Here is a 19,556-nt window from a genome sequence, read left to right as displayed (position 1 = left end):
GAAGTAACAACCAAAGGCCGTATGGGATCCTGGAACAAAAAAGGACATGGTGGAAACGCTGGTAAGGCCTGAAAAGGATGTTTATAGTTTGGTTAATGTTATTGTTCATTTCCCAGTTGTGATAATTATCTATGACTATGTTACTATGTTAAGTTAATGCTATTAACATTGGCAAAGGCTGTGTGAGCAATATATGGAACGTATTATTTTTTCAGTTTTTGTATAGTTTAAAGGTAGTTCAGAGTAAAAAGTTATCAGAGAAATCTAGTCTTTTATTCTTGCTCTTGTGTCTATAGATGAGCTAGACCTGGTTGACCATGGCTAAGCTCAGATGGTCTTAGCTCCAGTCTGCAATTGGGGTCCACATTTGCTCCATGGGTCCCATCCTTCTCAGACCAGAATGCTAGCGAACAATTCTCGTGGTGATGGTAGAATTCCAAAAGACAGATAAAACACACAAGCACGTTTCAAATTGCTGTGGCCCATTTGCTGACATCCCACTGGCCGAAGCATGTCATAAGCCAAGTCCAGAGTCAAAGGGTAGGAAAATACTCTTACCACGGTAGGAGGTGCTGCAGGGTCACCTGACAAAGGGTGTGGATCCAGGCAAGGGGGAAGACAATTGGAGACAATAATGCAATCTGCTGCAGATTTTCCCCCTTGGGAAAGCAGGACTTGTTACCTGGGTCTTGTATTGTGATTAAAGTCAGTGACAGATACCCAGTGGGAGTCAAAATTCAAGTATGATATGGCCTTACTTAATTTGGACGGTGTTTCTTCCTGTTCAGAGACCGTTTTTTCAGGCCATGGTTTGTCCCCAGAGAGCCAGTGGTAGGGACACAGACACAGTAGGCTTTGCAGGCCTGTTTGCCTTTCTGGATCGCTGTCATATTTTCTGCCTGCCCCCTTGCCCTCACCTTTCAGTCCCTGACTCTTTACCTGGATGTACATTGTGACTTTTTGTCTCCACTCTGCTCTTTCTGAGTGTCCTGGTCCCTTCATAGAGGCCCTAGAAGGTTGCAGGTCAGGTTGCACGCTAAGTTGGCCTTCTTCTCAGTGGGGTGGAAACATTTAAAATATTCTGTTTTCTGCTGCCTCTGACTCTGTCATTGCTGGTTTTGTGTATCTTAAATGAGCATAACCTGTATTTTAAGTTAATGCTATTGTGGTTGCTCTTGCCCCCTGTGGTGGCTTATGTGAAGGGAGTAATTTTGGAATTTTCCCCAAATAAAATAAATTGATTCACATAAGATTCTAGTCTGTTCCTTGGCCACTTTGGCACCATATAGCCTGTTATGTTTTGAAACTATTAGTTACATTGTTTTTTTTCACCTTGTCCATTTCTAATTTTGATTAGAAGTCTGAAAATTAAAAATGCTACTGTTGTTTGTATTATTATTAGTATTACTACAAAAGAAACAACATGACTAATTATTATGGCTCCTCTTGAGCTAGTGAAAATCCTTTTTGGCCTTTCCACATACCTCTAGGTGAGCTAGGATTTTTCTCTTTTTCATTTTTCATTTTTACTCAACAAATAATTATTGAGGATTTATTGTGTACTAGACCATGGATGGGATAGGCCCTGGGGATAAAATGGTGACCATTTCTTTTTACCAGATGAATAAAAAAACTAAACTGTAACCACTGATTGTGGTAACTGCTGTAAAGAAAAGGTCCATGGTGCATTGAAAGACTGTAGGGAGCAGCCAGGTCTGGTGTGGGGAAGTAGAGGATACCACTGAGAGGAAGTGACTGTTAGTTGGGATTGGGAACATGAGATAGGGAGGCTGGGGTTGGAAAGAGCATTCTGGGCAAAGCAAACAGCAAGTGGAATGACCCATGTGTAGGAGTAAGCAGGCTTCTTTCATGGAATGGAAAAAGAATGGGGAGTGGATAAGGCTGACGAGGCAGGCAGGAGCTAGATACTAACGGGCCTCACTGACCACCGTGAGGACTTTCATCTTTATTCCGAGAGAAGTCGGAAGCCCTTAAAAGGTTTGACACAGGGTAATGACATAGTCAGATTTGTATTCTGAAAAAAAACCAAGCTACTCTTTGTAAAGAATAGTTGGACTGGGAGCTAAGAGTAGGTTAGAGAGGCCAGCCAGAAGGCTGTGGCACTGTCCAGAAGAGACATGGTGATGGTTTGGACAAGAGCAGTGGTGAGGAGGACAGAATGAAATGAAGAGATGTTATAGCAGGAAAAATCACTAGGTTTTAGAGGTGCATTGGGTATGGGGGATGGTGAGGTAAAGAGAATGTCAATGATGACCTGCTTATTAGCCTTTAGTCCAAGAAGATATTCTGTCATTTTGTCAGTTTGGGATCTCTCCAGGTGAGACGTGTCGCCTTGACACATTCAAAGATTAATGCTGAAGAAGTTACCTCCTGTCCCATGATCCTAGGAAAAGCATAGACGTTGTCAGTTCCTTGTTATTGTTGCCACGAGTTGGCCTCGTCTTGTCAGCTGCCTCCATAGCCTTTCCAGTTCTCCCTGCTTCTTCTCCTGGCCTCCTGAATTTGGCCTGTCAGTTTGTGTGTCTGAGTCTTCGTACGCACAGCTCTATCTATTTTGGATTCCCTATTTTCCCAGTCTGGGTCTCACTTTTTGCCTCATTTAATCCCCAGTTTAACCTTATTCAGGAAGCCTCCCCAGAAAAGTTTTCCCCACTCTACTTTGGATATATTTTTTTATAACCTTGAAGCATTTTGGTTGCTTTTAAGATTAGAAGGAGATGGTTATGCAGACATATTCATGTACTTAAGTTCCCATTAATTTTTTTAGCCAAAGATACAGAAATTCCCTATTGAAGTGGGGCAGCAGGAACAGAACAGCTTGTCTTGGCATGCTGTTTCCCTGGCTCCTTATTAGTTCTCTGGTGGAGACACAGTGGTCAGTGGAACTTGGACTTCACTGTGGTTCTGCCATAATTGAGAAAACTTGAATTCTTGTTACATCATTACCCTTTTATACTTACGGTTTATCTGATCAAGTTCTGAGAGAAATTGTGCTATATGCTTCCCTTAAAGGAATTTTTTTATTTTCATCCTTTTTTGATTCTTGAATCAAATTCAGCATCAGCAAGGCCATGCCATCCTCTGGCAGGAGAAAGCACAAAGTTGAGGTGTCAGAGCAGCTTTCTTCTAGATTTCTAGTATCTTGAACGCTTTCCCTAAAATTTTCTATCCCTGTGGCCATTAACATTCCTCTTTGTATTCTTAGAACCTATCACAGTGGCTGGTATATAGTAGTTGCTCGGTAAACGTTAACTGCATGAATGAATGAATAAGTGTGACATTCTCTTTACAGTATGTGATCTTGCACGCTTGATTTTTAAATACTGTTTTTAAAAAGTATTGTTTATTTCCAGTATAATTAACGTATGGTGTTATATTAGTTTCAGGTGTATGATACAGTGATTCAACAATTCTGTACATTACAGAGTACTCATCATGAGAGGTATTCTCTTCATCCCCTTCACCTGTTTTGCCCACCTCCCCTCTAGTAACTGTGAGTGTGTTGTCTGTATTTAAGAGTCTGTTTTTTGTCTCGTTTTGTTTCTTCAATACCACATATGAGTAAAATCATACAGTATTTGTCTTTCTCTGATTGACTTATTTCACTTAGCATTGTGTCCTCTAGATTCATGTTGTTGGAAATGGCAAGATTTCATCCTTCTCTATATCTGAGTAATATTCCATTGTATATACATATACCACATCTTCTTTATCCATTTGATGGACACTTGGGTTACGTCCATAACTTGGCTATTGTAAACAATGCTGCAGTAAACATAGGGTGTATATATCTTTTCAAATGAGTGTTTTTGTATTCTTTGTGTAAATACCCAGTAGTGGAATTACTGGATCATATGGTAATTCTGTTTTTAATTTTTGGGGAACCTCCATACTATTTCCTCCTGGTGCTGTGGCTGCACCAGTTTGCCTTCCCACCACTAGTGTACAGTTTTCTGCCCATTTTTCAAATGGATTATTTGGGTTTTTTTGGTGTTGAGTTATGTAAGTTCTCCATATATATTTTGGATACTAACCTCTTATCACGTCCATCACTTGCAATATCTTCTTTCATTCAGTGGGTTGTCATCTTGTTTTGTTGTTTATTTTGCTATGGAGAAGCTTTTTATTTTGATCTAATCCCAATAGTTTAATTTTGTTTTTGTTTCCTTTGCCTTAGGACACATTTCTAGAAAAATGTTCCTACAGCCGATGTCAAAGAAATTGTTGCCTTTGCTCTCCTCTAGGATTTTTATGGTTTCAGGTCTCACATTTAGGTCCTTAATTTATTTTAGGTTTATTTTTGTTCCTGGTGTAAGAAGTTGGTCCAGTTTTCCCAACACCATTTGTTGAAGAGGTTGTCTTTTTGGCTCCTTTGTCATACATTACTTGACCATATAATTGTGGGTTTATCTCTGGAGTCTATTCTGTTCCATTAATCCAAGTGTCCATTTTGTGCCAGTACCATATTGTTTTGATTATTACAGCTTTATAGTATATCTTGAAATCTGGTATTGTTATACTTCCAGTTTACTTCTTTTTCAAGATTGCTGTGGCTATTTGGCATCTTTGTGGTTCCACACAAATTTTAGGATTATTTTCTCTAGCTCTGTGAAAAATGCTTTTGGTGTTTGCTTAGGGATTGCATTATGTGTAGAGTGCTTTGAGTAGTGTGGACATTGTAACAATATTTGTTCTTCCAATCCATGAGCATGGAATATCTTTCCATTTGTTAGTCTTCTTCAGTATCATTCATTCATTCATTCATTCATTCATTCATTCATTCATCTTGATAGGCTTGTATCTGTCTGTCTGTCAGAGAGGGAGAGAGAGAGAGAGTATACAAGCGGAGGGAGCAGCAGGCAGAGGGAGAAGCAGGCTCCCCACTGAGGAGGGAGCCCGATGCAGGACTTGATCCCAGGACTCTAGGATCGTGTCCTGAGCCAAACGCAGATGCTTAACTGACTGAGCCACCCAAGAGTCCCTTCTTTGACATCTTTCATCAGTGTTCTATAGTTTTCAGAGTATAAGTCTTTCATCTCTTTGTTGAGTTATATTCTTAAGTATCTCAATATTTTTAGTACAATTATAAATGAGATTGTTTTCTTAATTTCTCTTTCTGCTACTTCATTATTAGTGTATAGAAATGTATCAGATTTCTGTATATTGGTTTTGTATCCTGTGACTTGACTGAATTCATTTATCAGGTCTAGTAGTTTTTTAGTGTGGTCTTTAAGGTTTTCTACATATAGTATCATGTCATCTGCAAATAGCAGAAGTTTTACTTCTTCCTTACTGATTTGCATGCCTTTTATTTCTTCTTGTCTGATTCCTGTGGCTAGGACTTCGAGTACTGTGTTGAATAAAGTGGCAAGAGTGGATGTTCTTGTCTTGTTCCTGATCTTAGGGGAAAAGCTCTCAGTTTTTTCCCATTGAGGATGATGTTAACTGTGGGTTTTTCATTGATGGCCTTTATTATGTTAAGGTATGTTTCCTCCAAACCTGGTTTGTTGAGGGTTTTTATCAAGAATGGATATTGTACTTTGTCATACACCTTTTCTTTATCTCTTGAAATGAGTGTATGGTTTTTATGCTTTCTGTTGTTGATGTGACCTATCACGTTGATTGATATGCAAATATCGAACCACCCTTGCATCCCAGGAATAAATCCCACCTGATCGTGGTGAATGATTTCCTTAATATATTGTTAGATTTGGTTTGCTAATATTTTGTGGAGGATCTTTGCTTCTGTGTTCATCAGAGATACTGGCCTATAGTTCTTTTTTTGTAGCGTCTTTTCCTGCTTTTTAACTATCTTTGAGTAATTTTATACAATGTGTATGAATAGCCCATTACTTTTCACATTACTTTTTTTTTTTTTTTTTTCCAGCAAGTGGATCAACTCTTCTGAGATGGATGGGAAGAGGTTTTTAGTTTCTTTTGATTCCATTCCCTGTCTCCTTGGTTTGCTCTATCTTCTTACCTTCTAATCACACGCTGGTCTAGGCTTGGGAAATACAATAGGATATATAGTCCCTGTGCTCATCAAGGAGAGAGCCTCATAGAAGGAGCCTGATGATGAATAGATGAGGGTGGTGAGGTCTAAGCTTGCTGGAATGGCAAGCTCTCTGGGGTTTTCTGGGACCATCAGGGAAGGGGCAAAAAGGGTTGTCATGAAGGATGTAGTGATGTAGCCATATCCTTAAGGGTGAGTAGATATTTACCATTCACCTGCACATTAACAGAAAGGCTTATTATAGTTCAGTTTAAAGAAAACAGAACAGTTTAAAGATGCAGATTCTAACTGGGGTTATTGGTCTCTTGATTGAAGTGCAGATGCCTTTGCCCATCCGCCTCATTCCCTTAATTTGATATGTATTAGCAAAAAGAGAAAATATGTGTGAGGGATGTGTGTGTGTGTGTGTGTGTGTGTGTATATTAGAGAGCTGGAAGGATTCAGGTAGTGGAACACAGCAGAGTCTGGTCTTCATGAATTAATAAATCCCGTTGGCTTGTTAGCCAGCCATTCCATTGCAGTGTTCCTTCGAGGCCTGTCTACCTCATGAGTCCTCTTTTTTTCTTGGCTTTTAGGGCAGGCTGTCCCTGCAGGACTCCATGTGCGGCTGAATCTCCAGACTGGGGCAAGAGAAGTGAAACTCCAAGAAAAGGACAAGTTCAGAAGTAATTTGAAAGGGTTGAAAAAAGGCAGAAGGTACAGTGACAACCCTAGGGACTGGGAGGTTGACAACATTGATTTTGTAATACTGAAAGTAACGACAATGTAACGTTTCTTAACCAAATTCACGTGGCTTTTTTAAAAATTTGAAATTTTGTATTCCAGAATTCGTGATAAATCTGTCAGGGTTTCGTGGAAGTTTACTTGTAGAAATCTTTGGAAAGAAATAGTTTGCAAAGCAAATTGATACTTTAGAAAAGGCTGTAGGGGGAATGCTTAACCTGCTTTAAAAATGAAGCTATTTTTCCCAGTACTTTAAGAGCACCCATTTGAATCCCAACAATTAATGTGCTGATTACAGATGAGTCATCTATTCATTAAAACAGGCCTGTTAGGCCTTCTGGTTTGCAGTAATACTTCCTTGGTGAACAATAAAATTGCATTTTAAAGTCTTTAATTCAGACTAACTTTTCCTCTTGTTAGTCCATATTAAACAGGCTTTCTTGCAGGATAAAAGTTCTCCAATGGTAAGAGATTGCTTTATTTTTTAATGACCAGTTTAAAGTATTTGATTTTGAACAGTTTGTCTCTATTTTCCTGTTCTTTGCCTTGAATTAGTAAGTATTATTTGCAAGTTCTTTTTTACATGAGGGAGGAGGAGACATGGGATTTGCAGGGGCTGCCACAATTGGGCAATTTGAAAGGTCATAAATACCAATCATGAGGCTTCTAACACAAGGACCAGCAAATTATGGCCTGTGGGCCATACTGGGACTGCTACTTGTTTTTGTACAACCCACAGCGAAGTTGTTTTTAACATTTTTTAGCAGTCGGAAAAAGGCAAAAGAATGATATTTCGATTTCATAGCTCTTAGAGATTTCAATGTCCATAAATAAAGTTTTATTAGAACACAGCTATGCTCATTCGTTTATGTATGGTCTGTGGCCACTTTCTTGTTACCTGGCAGAGTTGAATAGTTGGGATGATTGCCATAAGGCCCATAAAACCTGAAATATTAGGTGGTCATAACAAAGAGTTTGATGCCCCTGTTCTAAATATATGCAAGTATTGGCATCAATAATGGATCGAGCAGGGTTAGTGTCACTCAGTCCTTGAATTTTCGTTATTTCAACAATATTCTGCGGTTAGATAAGAGCCAGAAAGGGAGCGCAGAGACCCAATTCTTACCTGAATCTTTTCTTTGATGTACTCAATAAAAGGTTATTCAGCCTGCCCATAAGCACTTTCAGTCCTATAGCACCCGCAACCCCACAGAGCAGCCTGCTCAGATGTGGGTGGTTTTTTCTGTTAGAAAATTTGATTGTATATTGTGGTAAGATAAGGAGATACTTGTCCTCCACACAGTCACTCCAAATGGGGAGGATCATTATCTTCCCCCATTTCTCTTGATAGGCTTGTACCTGGAGGCCATATAATGATTCATTTCTCACAGCCATCGAAGAAAGAATAAAATTTCATTGTTGTAACCCCTGCCAAGCTCCCTCCATCCCTAGCACACATATATATGCACACATACGTCAGTGTCTCAGAGTACGTCAGGAGGGCTTTTATCATATCTGTGCCAAGTCTTATTTTCTAAATAAAAAGCCTATTTTATTCTTGATTTAAGAATATTGAATTAGGACCTTGACTAATTTGAAATTTGTTGATTTTACTACTGTGGAAAGTGCTTTTTCCAGTACATGACCGTGGATCTTCAGTAAGAATGCTAAATGCTTTATCGGTTGCTCTTATCTTTTTAGAAGTCAGAATTATCTGTGTGGTCTGTAATAGGCACACCATTAGAGAGAGATACCTGTTCTATTTCTGCCTCTTTCCTTTTCTCCTTTGGAATGTTTCTGAGGGTTCTGGTCTGGAATGGCCTCCAGGGTATACTGGACATATTCTCTTCCTTCTCAGCATTTGTTAGTAGTGGCATACCTGTCACAACAACAACCAAAAGGCATGGACAAGGTGGTGTGAGTTTCACTGCTGTGAGCTTAGTGAATCTATGCCTGCCTTTGGCGGTGACTTCTCCCTTCTGCTGTGGACCTTATCTTGGGGTCCTCCATTTCCACTTACAAGTGTCTTCCTGGCTCTATAGTACCAGAGAGGGAACAGAGGCCAAAGGGCAGGGCTCATTTCCACGATTGTTACAGTATTTTGCTTATCTGCTTATTCTGTATCAGGGGACAAGACAGATAATACCCCACAGCTTTTCATCAGATTTTCAAAGAGGTTGATGATCACAGAGTTAAGAACCACTGGCTAAGGAGAGATGGGGATGGTCCATAGCCTTATCCATGGTAGCCTTCTGCTACCAACAGTTCTGCTGAATATGTGACTGGCCGCACTGCTAACTAGAGCTGTAATGACTATAGGCTATAAAACCTGGAATAAGGCATCTGACTCTTGTTTCAGAGGCCTCTCCTGGCACTGCCTTCAGTGTATATTTGGTTCCTAGCAGCAGGGTTTTCTCTTGCTATTTATGTCTTAGGCTTGTCATCTCCACTGGTTTTAGTCCATATCCTTGTCAACATCCCAACATTGTATCTGTCTTTTTTGTCCTGGAACAACCTCTTTTGTTCAGAGGGATGAGGGACAGTGTACATCCAGGTTTTCCCATCTTGAGTTGAACATTTAACATGGTACAGTACAGCATTGTGGTTAAGGGAGTGGGCCAAAGACAGGGCCATTTACTTGCTCCATTCATTTATTTCACAGAAGACCTATTGAGTGCCTATGTGCCACGTATTAGAGGTACAGTAGTAAACAAAACAGGATGCCAGCGTTAGAAAGGCCAGCAGACAGAAAAATAAAAACGCAAGTGCAGTAATTACAGATAGTGGTAGAAGGTAGGGAAGAAATAAGCAAGGTAGTCAGTCCCTAGGGAAGGCTACTTTAAATAGAATGGTTTGGAAGACCTCATGAAGGTGATATTTGAACTGAGACCTGAAGAATGACAGGCATTTAGTCATGCAAAGAGTTAATTTTACAGGGTTAAGGTTAGAGCATCGCAGGCAGAGGGGAAAAAGAAGAGTCTCCAGCTTTGTCAAGGAAGAGACTTCATCAAGTTTAGGAAACAAGAAAATGACCAGGGTGACTAGAGAGTAGGAGAAGGAAGAAGAGTAATAGATGGTTTTGGAGAGCAGCCCGATGAGGGGCCATATCATGTGGAGTTCGGAGGTGCATGTTGAGCAGTCTTCATTTAAGTAGAATTGTAATGGAAAGCCATTGGAGGATTTAGGGTAGGAGAGTAGTTTAATATGATGTAGTTTAGCAAGTCAGTATAGTTGCTGTGTGTATGGAGAGTAGATTGAGGGTGGACAAAAGAAGAAGCATAGACAATTAGGGTGTCATTTCAGTAGATCAGGTAAGACACAATGGTGGCTTAGTCTAGAGTGTCATGATGAGCGGTTGGGTGTGGAGATTTAATTTGGAGGTAGTGCGAACAGGACATATGATAAAGATTTATGGGTTGAGGGAAGGTGGTGGGAAGGTATTTGAGATAAAGCCTTATTTTGGGATTTAACACAACTAGGTTCTTAGAAGTACCATTTATTGAAATAGATTGAGAAAGGAACAGATTGATGGGGAGAAACATCAAGACTTATGTTTTAGATGTAGTAAGTTTGAGGTGCCTGGTGAACATCTGAGATCCATGATATTATCAGGTAGTTGTACCAGAGTCTTGCTGGTACTCAGGGGAGTGAATTGGGTCAAAGATATAAATTTGGGCATCATTGTCTGACAGATACTTTATTTTATTTATTTTTAAAGATTTTATTTTTTTTTGAGAGACAGCATGAGTGGCGGGGAAGGGGGAAGGGGCAGAGGGAGAGGGAGAAGCAGACTCCCTGCTGAGCAAGGACCCTGACGTGGAGCTTGATCCCAGGACCCTGAGATCATGACCCGAGCTGAAGGCAGACGCTTAACTGACTGAGCCACCCAGGCGCCTTGCCTGACAGATATTTTAAAAGAACTAGGGGAGAATGTGGAGATAGAGAAGATTGTTCAGGCTTGAACTCCGAGGCATTCAGGTATATAGGGCTCAGGTAGGAGATGAGGAACCAGCAAGAGAGTCAGAGAAGGAGGGAGGAAGGGGAAGAAGCAGCACAATATGGTAACAAGAAGCTAGGAAGGAGAGTGTTTCAACGAAGGAGGGGTGAACCGTGTAAGTGCTGCGGAGTGGACGGGGAGCATCACACGAGTGAGGAGTCCACTGGAGCTGGTCGTCAATTATTTTAGTTATTTTGACAAAAAGTTTTAGTAGGCTGTGGGAACTGAATCCGGATTAGAGCAAATGGCAGTGTAGGTAGCAGTCACGAAGATGATAATAGTGAGTTAAGATAATGTGTTCATAAAGTTTTACTCTGAAGGAGAGCAGTGAAATGGCATGATAATTAGAGACCCTGGAGTCAAAAGAGTGTTGATATATTCAGGAGAGTAATCCAACCAAAGAGAGAAATTGAAGATGCAGACAGGAGGGAGCAGTATAATTATGGGAGTTAAAGCCTTTGAAAAGGAAAGTAGGATCTGGAACATAAGTTTAATAGGAGCAGGGACACTGTTAGCCATTACTATAGAAGGGAAAGCAGACAATGTATGTTTGGTGCAGGTTGGTGTATAGAGGTGATGAGGGCAATATGAAGGCGTTCTTGAGGATAGCATCTATTTTTCTCAGTGAAGAATGAAGTGAGAATACCAGCTGAAGATGATTTGATGTCTGTGTGCAGTCACACACGTGCACACGTGTGTGTGTGTATGTGTAGTTTGGACTGAGAATGGGTGATGGCGAGTGGCCTAGGAGAGCAGCACTTAAGGCAGTAAATAGAGCTATGAGACATGATGGGATTTGTCCCGACCAAGTCTTAGAGGAGGGAGGGGGTAATCAGTTGAAGCTGTACCCTCAAATACTTATCTCTGTCTTAGGGATAAGGGGTAGGGCAGTGGTATCCTCATGTTACTGGCAGTGGGTGATGCTCTTCTGGAAGAGGGATCATCTTCCCTACCTGGTAGGATTGTGGTAATCAGTTGAATGAAATAATACTTTGAAAGGATTAAAATAGTGACTGACACATGGTTAAGTGTTCAGTAAATGGGAGCGATTAGCTATTATTAATTAGTTTATGAGTATTGAGGTTTAGAGAAGACAGGTGTTTTTCTCAGAGCTCTGAGGGGTCTCTAGGATGAATCAAAGACTAAATGAGCAAAGCCCTGAGCATGTGCTTCTCATAAGAGCTGAGGCCTGCTGGCATCTTGACCTTTAGATTGATATGCTTATCTTGCCCAAAGCAGCCCATTAGCCCCTTCCTTTCTCACCTGTATATCTCTCCTGGGTTATCCTTAAACCACCCTCCCACCCCTTTCCCCTGCCCAGAGCTGGACAGTCTTGTCAAGCACAGACCACATTCCACACTTCTTTGTCCATGTCACTCTTGGTCTTACCTCTCTGTTCACTGATCTGAAATCACCGTTGGTGGCAAAACCCACCCCCCATCCCATGATTGCCTTCTCTCCCATCAAGAAGAATAGTCATGGCTTGGATCAGCTCCAGGGGGCTTTGAGAGGACGCCAGTCTAGTCTCCACCAGGTTTGTGAGATTACATCCACATTGGTTACTTTCCTCCCTCTCCTTGGAGACTGACTTTGGAAGATGGTTGGCTTTGCATCTAGTCCTCCGTATCTCAAGCTTATTCCTTCCTTGGTCAGATTGACACATACCTCCTGCGTGTACTCTGTGCCCAGGAGCTGGTTTTAAAGGTGTGAATTTATCCAACCTGTTTTTGTGAAGAAAGGCTGCCTTGTGAAATCAGGCCAGACACGTTAGGGGGGCTCAGGTCCCCATTGGTCCCTTTACTAGAAGAATATAAATAGGGTGCTTGTTATATCCTTTGTCTGTGCCCACTATCCTCCAGGAGGTCCTGCCCTGTCACATGCTGACAGAACAGCATTGCACTGACATTCCAGACATACTTCTGCCTGTGTAGCTGGCTGAGAGCTCTCTGTCCATGGTAGGCCTCTGTCTGCCCCATGGCATTTCCTCCTCTTTCATGAAATGACCCCATCTTCAGCTGTGTATTTCCTCCTCTAGCTTCAAGGTAAGACTACCTGTTGGGCTTGTGGCTGACCAAAGGCAAAGCTAGAGTGGTGCACTCTGAGTTAGAGCTGGCTGGCTTACCTTGTTTTGGAGTGCCAGCCCCTGTGGTATGGGGGTGGTATTTTCTTGGGAAAGAGGGTGCCTCCTTCCTGATTCTCTCCTTCTCTTTGGACAGGCTGGACATCAACACTAACACCTACACGTCACAGGACCTCAAGAGTGCACTGGCAAAATTCAAGGAGGGGGCAGAAGTGGAGAGTTCAAAGGAAGACAAGGTATGTGATACTCTTTCCAGGGAGTTAGTAAGCCTCCCAGACAGCCTTGAAAGGAATCACTTTCTGCTTGAAGCTATTAAAATAACATGGGGTTATGCTAATATTGTAAAATAATTTAAAGGGCAGTTAATGCCAAATAAGTAATCCTTTGTAGACAATATAAAAAAATATACCAATGTTGGGAGCATTTCATTGTTTAGGATCCAACTTTGCGTTATATGTTTGGGGAAAATGAGGCACAAAGCAGAGATAATCATACTCTCCATTATCACAGACAATAGTGAGAAGAAAAGAGATTAAAACCAGATCTCGTCACTTACACTTGGATTAGACACAAGCTTAAAGAACAGAGGAGCTGGGCTGGGAAGGAAGCCTTGATCCTTGTTGATGTCCTTTGAACATGTAGCAAACGTATTCCCTGTTCCAGGGCTCACGTTCCTTACATGTACTACACAGGGGTGGAACAAGAGGATGGCTGATGTTTCCTCCAGTTTTAAATTTGTGTACAAACTAAGGGAATAAGAAGGAGAAAGAGGCAGAATTGCAGCCCCTCCCTCATGTCTGGGAGGGCTTGTGGGTACAAACTTATACCAGAAAGAAATCTTAAACTTGAGATGGATCATGAACTCATGTGATAGCCAGAGAATGTCCCTCATCATTTAGAAATATCCATATATATATCTTTTATTTGATAGAAAGAGCACGCAAGCACAAGTGGGGGAGCAGCAGGGAGAGGGAGAAGCAGGCTTTCTGCTGAGCAGGGAGCCCGATGCGGGGCTTGAACCCCGGACCCTAGGATCATGACCTGAGTCGAAGGCAGATGCTTAACGGACTGAGAAACCCTCCATTTACACTTCCATTTGAGTCCTGTCCTTGAAAGAAGCTCCTCTGATGGCTACTTTAGAGACCTTTCTAAGTTCTCCCTTCCTCTTATCCTCGTCACAGTTCTCTTTTGCTTTGTCTGTCTCTCTGCCAGTGCCCCAGAATCCTGGCAGAATCTTGGAGGGGCAGCATCAGGTTCTCGACAGCTTGTATGTTAAGTGGAGGAGGGCTTACATCCCTTAGATCCTTTAGAGTTAAGCGTTTCTGAGACAAATAAGTGTGTGTGTGTGTGTGTGTGTGTGTGTGTGTGTGTGTGTGTGTTGGGGAGGACCTAATTAGGATGTGTTAATATGCAGACCATGTTCTCCATGTCTTTCCTCATCTTAGTGAAGTCACATCTCCCAGTATGGGGAGTGCATATGGTATGAGAAAATGAATAGCAGGATGGCAGTAGCAGCAGCAGTGGTTGTAGGAAGGTGATAGATAGAATTTCATCCTATCACAGGTTAGGAGAGTAAGGAAAATCATATCCTCTTAACTGGTGAAGCAGAGGGCAGAGGAGACAGTTGTGTGCCTAGGTGCTTAGGGCAGAGATTGATGTTCCTGTGGCCAGAGTTGGGTCGTTCTCATTCGTCATCCCCTCACCATGGGCTCCATGTGGGCCTGTTGGGAACATAGCAGTCAGCCCCTGATCCATGTCTTCTCTGTGGGTGGAAGACCTACTCTACCTATCCCTTCTCTTTGTTCTCTTTCAGTGATATTCTTTCCCATAGTAAAGTTTGTATAGAAAAGTATGAATATTATGAAAATATTTTTTAACCTCACATCTGTCAGAATGGTAAACTTAACAAGTATTGGTGAGGATGTGGAGAAAGGGGAACCCTCTTACACTGTTGATGGGAATGCAAACTGGTGTAGCCATTGTGGAAAACAGTATGGAGGTTTCTCAAAAAGTTAAAAATAGAACTACCTTTTGATTCAGAAATTGTACTACTAGGTATTTACCCAAAGGATACAAAAATACTGATTAGAAGGGATATAGGTACCCTGATGTTCATAGCAGCATTATCAACAATAGCCAAATTATTGGAAAGAGACCCAATGTCTATCAACTGATGAATGGATAAAGAAGATGTGGGGTGTGTGTGTGTGTGTGTGTGTGTGTGTGTATACATACATACATAACCTACACAGTGGAACATTACTCAGCCATCAAAAGGAATGAAAGCTTCCTTTTTGCAATGACATGGCTGGAGCTAGACTGTATTATCTCTGCTAAGGCAGAGAAAGACAAATACCATATGATTTCACTCATATGTGGAATTTAAGAAACAAAACAGATGATCATATGGAAGGGGGAAAAAAAGAAGGAAACAAACCGTAAGAGACTCTTAATGATGGAGAACAAACTGAGGGTTGATGGAGAGAGGTGGATGGGGGATGGGCTAGATGGGTGATGGGCATTAAGGAGGGCACTTGTGATGAGCACTGGGTGTTGTATGTAAGTGATGAGTCCCTGAATTCTATTCCTGAAACCAGTATTGCACTGTATGTTAATTAACTAGAATTTAAATAAAAATTAGAAAAAATAAAAACAAATTAAAATTAAAAAAATATTTGTTAAATGTAAAAGCAAGAGATTAAGTTTTCAGTTGATTTTTTTTTAATGAAAAAGAATCCTTTCCCATTGCAAGAGAAGATCCCAATATCAGTACCCAAATGCAGGATCCTTGTTTAAGCTGGTTTAAGTCAGCTGCCAGTTGGAAGATAAGCTTGACACACTCTTTCTTTACTTCTATGGAGTGTAAGTTGTTGGCTTCTTCACTGAGGTGCTGGAGCCTGGGGTTTTTCTCCTGCTTTCATTTGGAGCCTGTTGGGATTGACTCAACTCACTGTCAGTGCCCTTGGGACTGACAAATAAATTGACTTGAAGTAGTTTGGGGAGTTTCTGACATGTCTTGAGCTCTTGGCTGCAGATGGCATTATACTTTGTGTTTATCAGTCTTTAAACTCAAGTCGTGTGGTGGCTTGCAAGAACAGGATGGTGCTTTTGCTATTTATAAAGGCAATACTGTCAAATACTGTGCCATATCCTATCATTTGAGTGAAGGTTTTCTTGACTTGATTTTTTTGGGGGGAAGGGCACCAATTCTGTTGTATATGTTCGTACCTTAGATTTAAATGAATCAGTCCTTCCCAGAACCCCTTGCCTTGTGGAAAAGCTCCATCTAGCCAAACAGATTTAGACTGTTACTGTTGAATCTGATCCCTTTATACCTCAATTACCATACAAATGGCTTGATGCTTTATTTTATTATGTCAGCTGTTCACCTGTATCCTATAAATTGCTCCATTTAAAAACATGACCTTCTTAAACTTTTGATGCTGGACAAGATAAAGTAGACTCATTTGCTAATCTTTCTCCTGCTAAGGACAACTAAAAACCTGGACATAATACTAAAAGCAAATATAAGAAGACGCTAAAAGGTGGGAAGAAGAAATTAGACTGGCTAGCAACCTTGGAACTTGAATAATAACATGATAGTGAGTTCCTTGGGCATTCTTTTTGCCCTTTGTATATCCCAGAATGGGCATTGGAGAAGCCCACATCCAGGAAATGCTTACAGGTACAGATAAAAAAGGCCCTGAAAAAGAACTACTCTTTCTAGAGAAATTACTAGGAGAAGGACAGTCTAATAGAACTAAATCCTTTTTGACAATACCTGTCCTACTTTAGCCAAAGACGATGGAAATCTCCCACCCCACCCTTAGTACAAGTGGAAGTTGAAGGTAAACTTGGATTTCCACCTCCCACTTGGTGGTAGTACCCTGCAGTCTCCTTCTTCCACCAGAGTGATGTCAGCAGAAGCCAACTGGGTAGGCTGAACTTCTGTCCCCTGTTTATGGCAATGATACGATGTGATGCAGTATTCTGCTACCTTGACCAAGGTGGCATCAGTGAGCCTTAAACAGAGAGCTGGAATATCCACCTTCTGCCCACACCAAGTGTGGAGCCTGGTTTTCTTTTCTTTTCCTTTCCCTTTCTTCCTCCCTCCCTCCTTCTGTCTTCTTTTCTTTTCTTTTCTTTTCTTTTCTTTTCTTTCTTTCTTTCTTTCTTTCTTTCTTTCTTTCTTTCTTTCTTTTTCTTCTTCTTTTCTTTCTCTTTCTTTTCTTTTTCTTTCTTGCTTTCTTTCCTTCATTTTCTTTCTTTCTTTCTTTCTTTCTTTCTTTCTTTCTTTCTTTTCTTTTCTTTTCTTTTCTTTTCTTTTCTTTTCTTTTCTTTTCTTTTCTAGCGAGAGAGGGAACACAAGCAGGGGGAGTGGGAGAGGAAGAAGCAGGTTCCCAGCGGAGCAGGGAGCCTGATGCGGAGCTCAATCCCAGGACTCTAGGATCATGCCCTGAGCTGAAGGCAGACACTTAACGACTGAGCCATCCAGGCACCCCTGGAGCCTGGTTTTCCACCCTCTACATTGGGAGTAGCAGGCTGCTTCTGTTGGGGTGGTGTCAGTAGAGGCCAAGAAGGGTATTTGAATGTCTTTCCCTGCCTGACACTACCAAGGTTTTTCACTTGGAGCAGAGGTGATGCCATTTTGTGAGAGGGGAAGGGAGGTGGTAGTGAATGGAGAATCTATGGTCTGACCTTCTACTTGGTGGCACTGAGATAGTGTGAGGCATCATTTTGCTCCCCACTCTGGGACATTGTCAGTGAGGGTAAGTGAGGAGCCTGGACTTCCACCCTCACACCAGCATCAGTGGAGCAGTGTCTCAGTTCCCTCAGCAGGGTGATAAAGAGGCCAAGAAAGGACTTCTTGTCCCAACGTAGAGTGTCCAGTGGTGGCTGGTGATGTTCTTCCTCCCCCTAACTAGAGACTGGTAGTAGGATTTTGGAGAGAAGGGACCTGGAGAAAGGGATTTCACAAATGAAGACTTGGGCATGCTCTCTGGTGACCCACGTGAGAAACTGACCAGAATTAACACAGCAGAAGATATGATAACTGAAACACAGTGTGAACTAATGCCAGGTTTCTAGATGAGCCTTTGGCGGGTTATAAAGGAAACAGACCAAAATAACACTGCAAAGGGTCTGGAAACTAAATTGTCTTAGAGTCACAGCCAAGAAGGACAGAACCAGAGTATTAAACGTAAACATTTTAACTGCTTGCTGAAAAGGAAGATTCAGTAGGTTTGAGAAATCTTAAAACTTAATAGCCAAAATATCCAGGATACAAAAAAACAAACTTGAACTAGGAAAGGCAGTTAATAGATACCAACAGTGAGATGACACAGAAGTTTGAATTACCTAAAAAGAATTTTGAAGCAGTTATAAAAATGCTTCAACAAACGATTATGAACTCTTGAAACAAACAACAATCTCAGTAAAGAAGTAGATGATAGAAAAAAGAACCAAATGGAATTTTTAGAACTGAAAAAATACAACTAAAAATGTTTAGAAATCACTGATGAGGGCTCAGTAGCTGAATAGGAAAAGAGAGAAGAACCAGTAAACTTGAAGACAGATAAAAATGACTAAAAATAGGAAAAAATGAACAGAGATTTTGGGACCTGCGTGATTATAAGAAAAGATTTAACATTTCTGTCATTGGAGTCTTAGCAAAGGAGAAAGAGTACTAAAAAAAAAATAATAATAAAAAAATATACTAGAAATAAAGATGGAAAAATCCCCAAATATGAAGGGCATAAATGAATAGATTGATGAAACTGAATTTTCAGTAGGATAAAATCAGAAAAATCAACACCATGACTCTTTGCCGTCAACCTCCTGAAAATTAAATACAGAAAAAATGTTGAAAACAGCTAATCAGAAAAAACATAACTACTTTAGGGTACAATGATTGACAGTGCGTTTCTCATTTGAAACTACCAAGACTAGAGTATGTAGCACAATATTTTTGAAGTACTAAAAAAAATGTCCACTCAGAATTCTATAGCCAGTGAAAATATCCTTCATGAGAGAAAGAGAAATCAAGACATTCTTACACAAAAGTAAATTGAAAACATTTGTCACCAGCCGATGTACCTAAAAGAATGACTAACGAATATTCTCCAAATAAAAATGAAACAACAGTAGATGAAACTTGGAACCATCAGGAAGAAGAAAAGAACAATGAAATGAATGAAAATAAGGGGAAAAAGAATAGACTATCATTCTCTTACGTTTGGAAACTAACGTTTGATAGTTGAAGCAAAAATTGGGACATCTTCTGTAGCTCCATATACATTCAACATGAGTTTCACTGTCAGAGTTACCAGTTTGTTTCTTTGCTGCACTTTCATCTTTCTTGGCCTCTTCTTTCTTTTGATTACATTTTTAGGAAATGTTACGTGGGTTTGTCATTGGAGGATGAGGAAGTCCTATGACTACACACTTGAAATCAGTGTATGAACTGAGTAATGAATTTGCAGTGACCCGTCAGACAGTCTTGGAAAGAACTGATGTGGTCACCCACTCAACATCATGAGCATTTATGTTATATGTAGTGAGTTGTGGATTGAAGAGCCAGCAACAAAGTTTGTACTTCAGGCAATTACAGTTAAATGAAATTTGTAGTAACTGAAATTTGAGTAGTGTTGGGAGAATGGTGTTATTGAAACTATAGTATTTGAACTTGGTGCGTATAAGATCAGTGCAAATAAAGACTATCT

The 19,556-nt window shown here is 40.8% G+C and overlaps 1 protein-coding gene across 4 annotated transcripts in view; it reads left to right on the top strand.

Moving 5' to 3' along the window:
• SIL1 (SIL1 nucleotide exchange factor) overlaps positions 1-19,556 on the top strand; it is a 250,710-nt gene that overhangs the window by 154,039 nt on the left and 77,115 nt on the right. For all 4 annotated transcript variants that reach the window (XM_026508088.4, XM_057307160.1, XM_026508089.4 and 1 more), the window contains 2 exons: positions 6,610-6,730; positions 12,971-13,070. In XM_026508088.4, coding sequence (XP_026363873.2) covers positions 6,610-6,730; positions 12,971-13,070 — 221 coding nt within the window. The remainder of the gene's footprint in view (positions 1-6,609; positions 6,731-12,970; positions 13,071-19,556) is intronic.

The sequence above is a fragment of the Ursus arctos genome, unplaced genomic scaffold, assembly GCF_023065955.2.
Source record: "Ursus arctos isolate Adak ecotype North America unplaced genomic scaffold, UrsArc2.0 scaffold_5, whole genome shotgun sequence".
NCBI classification, from domain to species: Eukaryota; Metazoa; Chordata; class Mammalia; order Carnivora; family Ursidae; genus Ursus; species Ursus arctos.
This window is presented reverse-complemented; position numbering and strand designations above follow the sequence as displayed.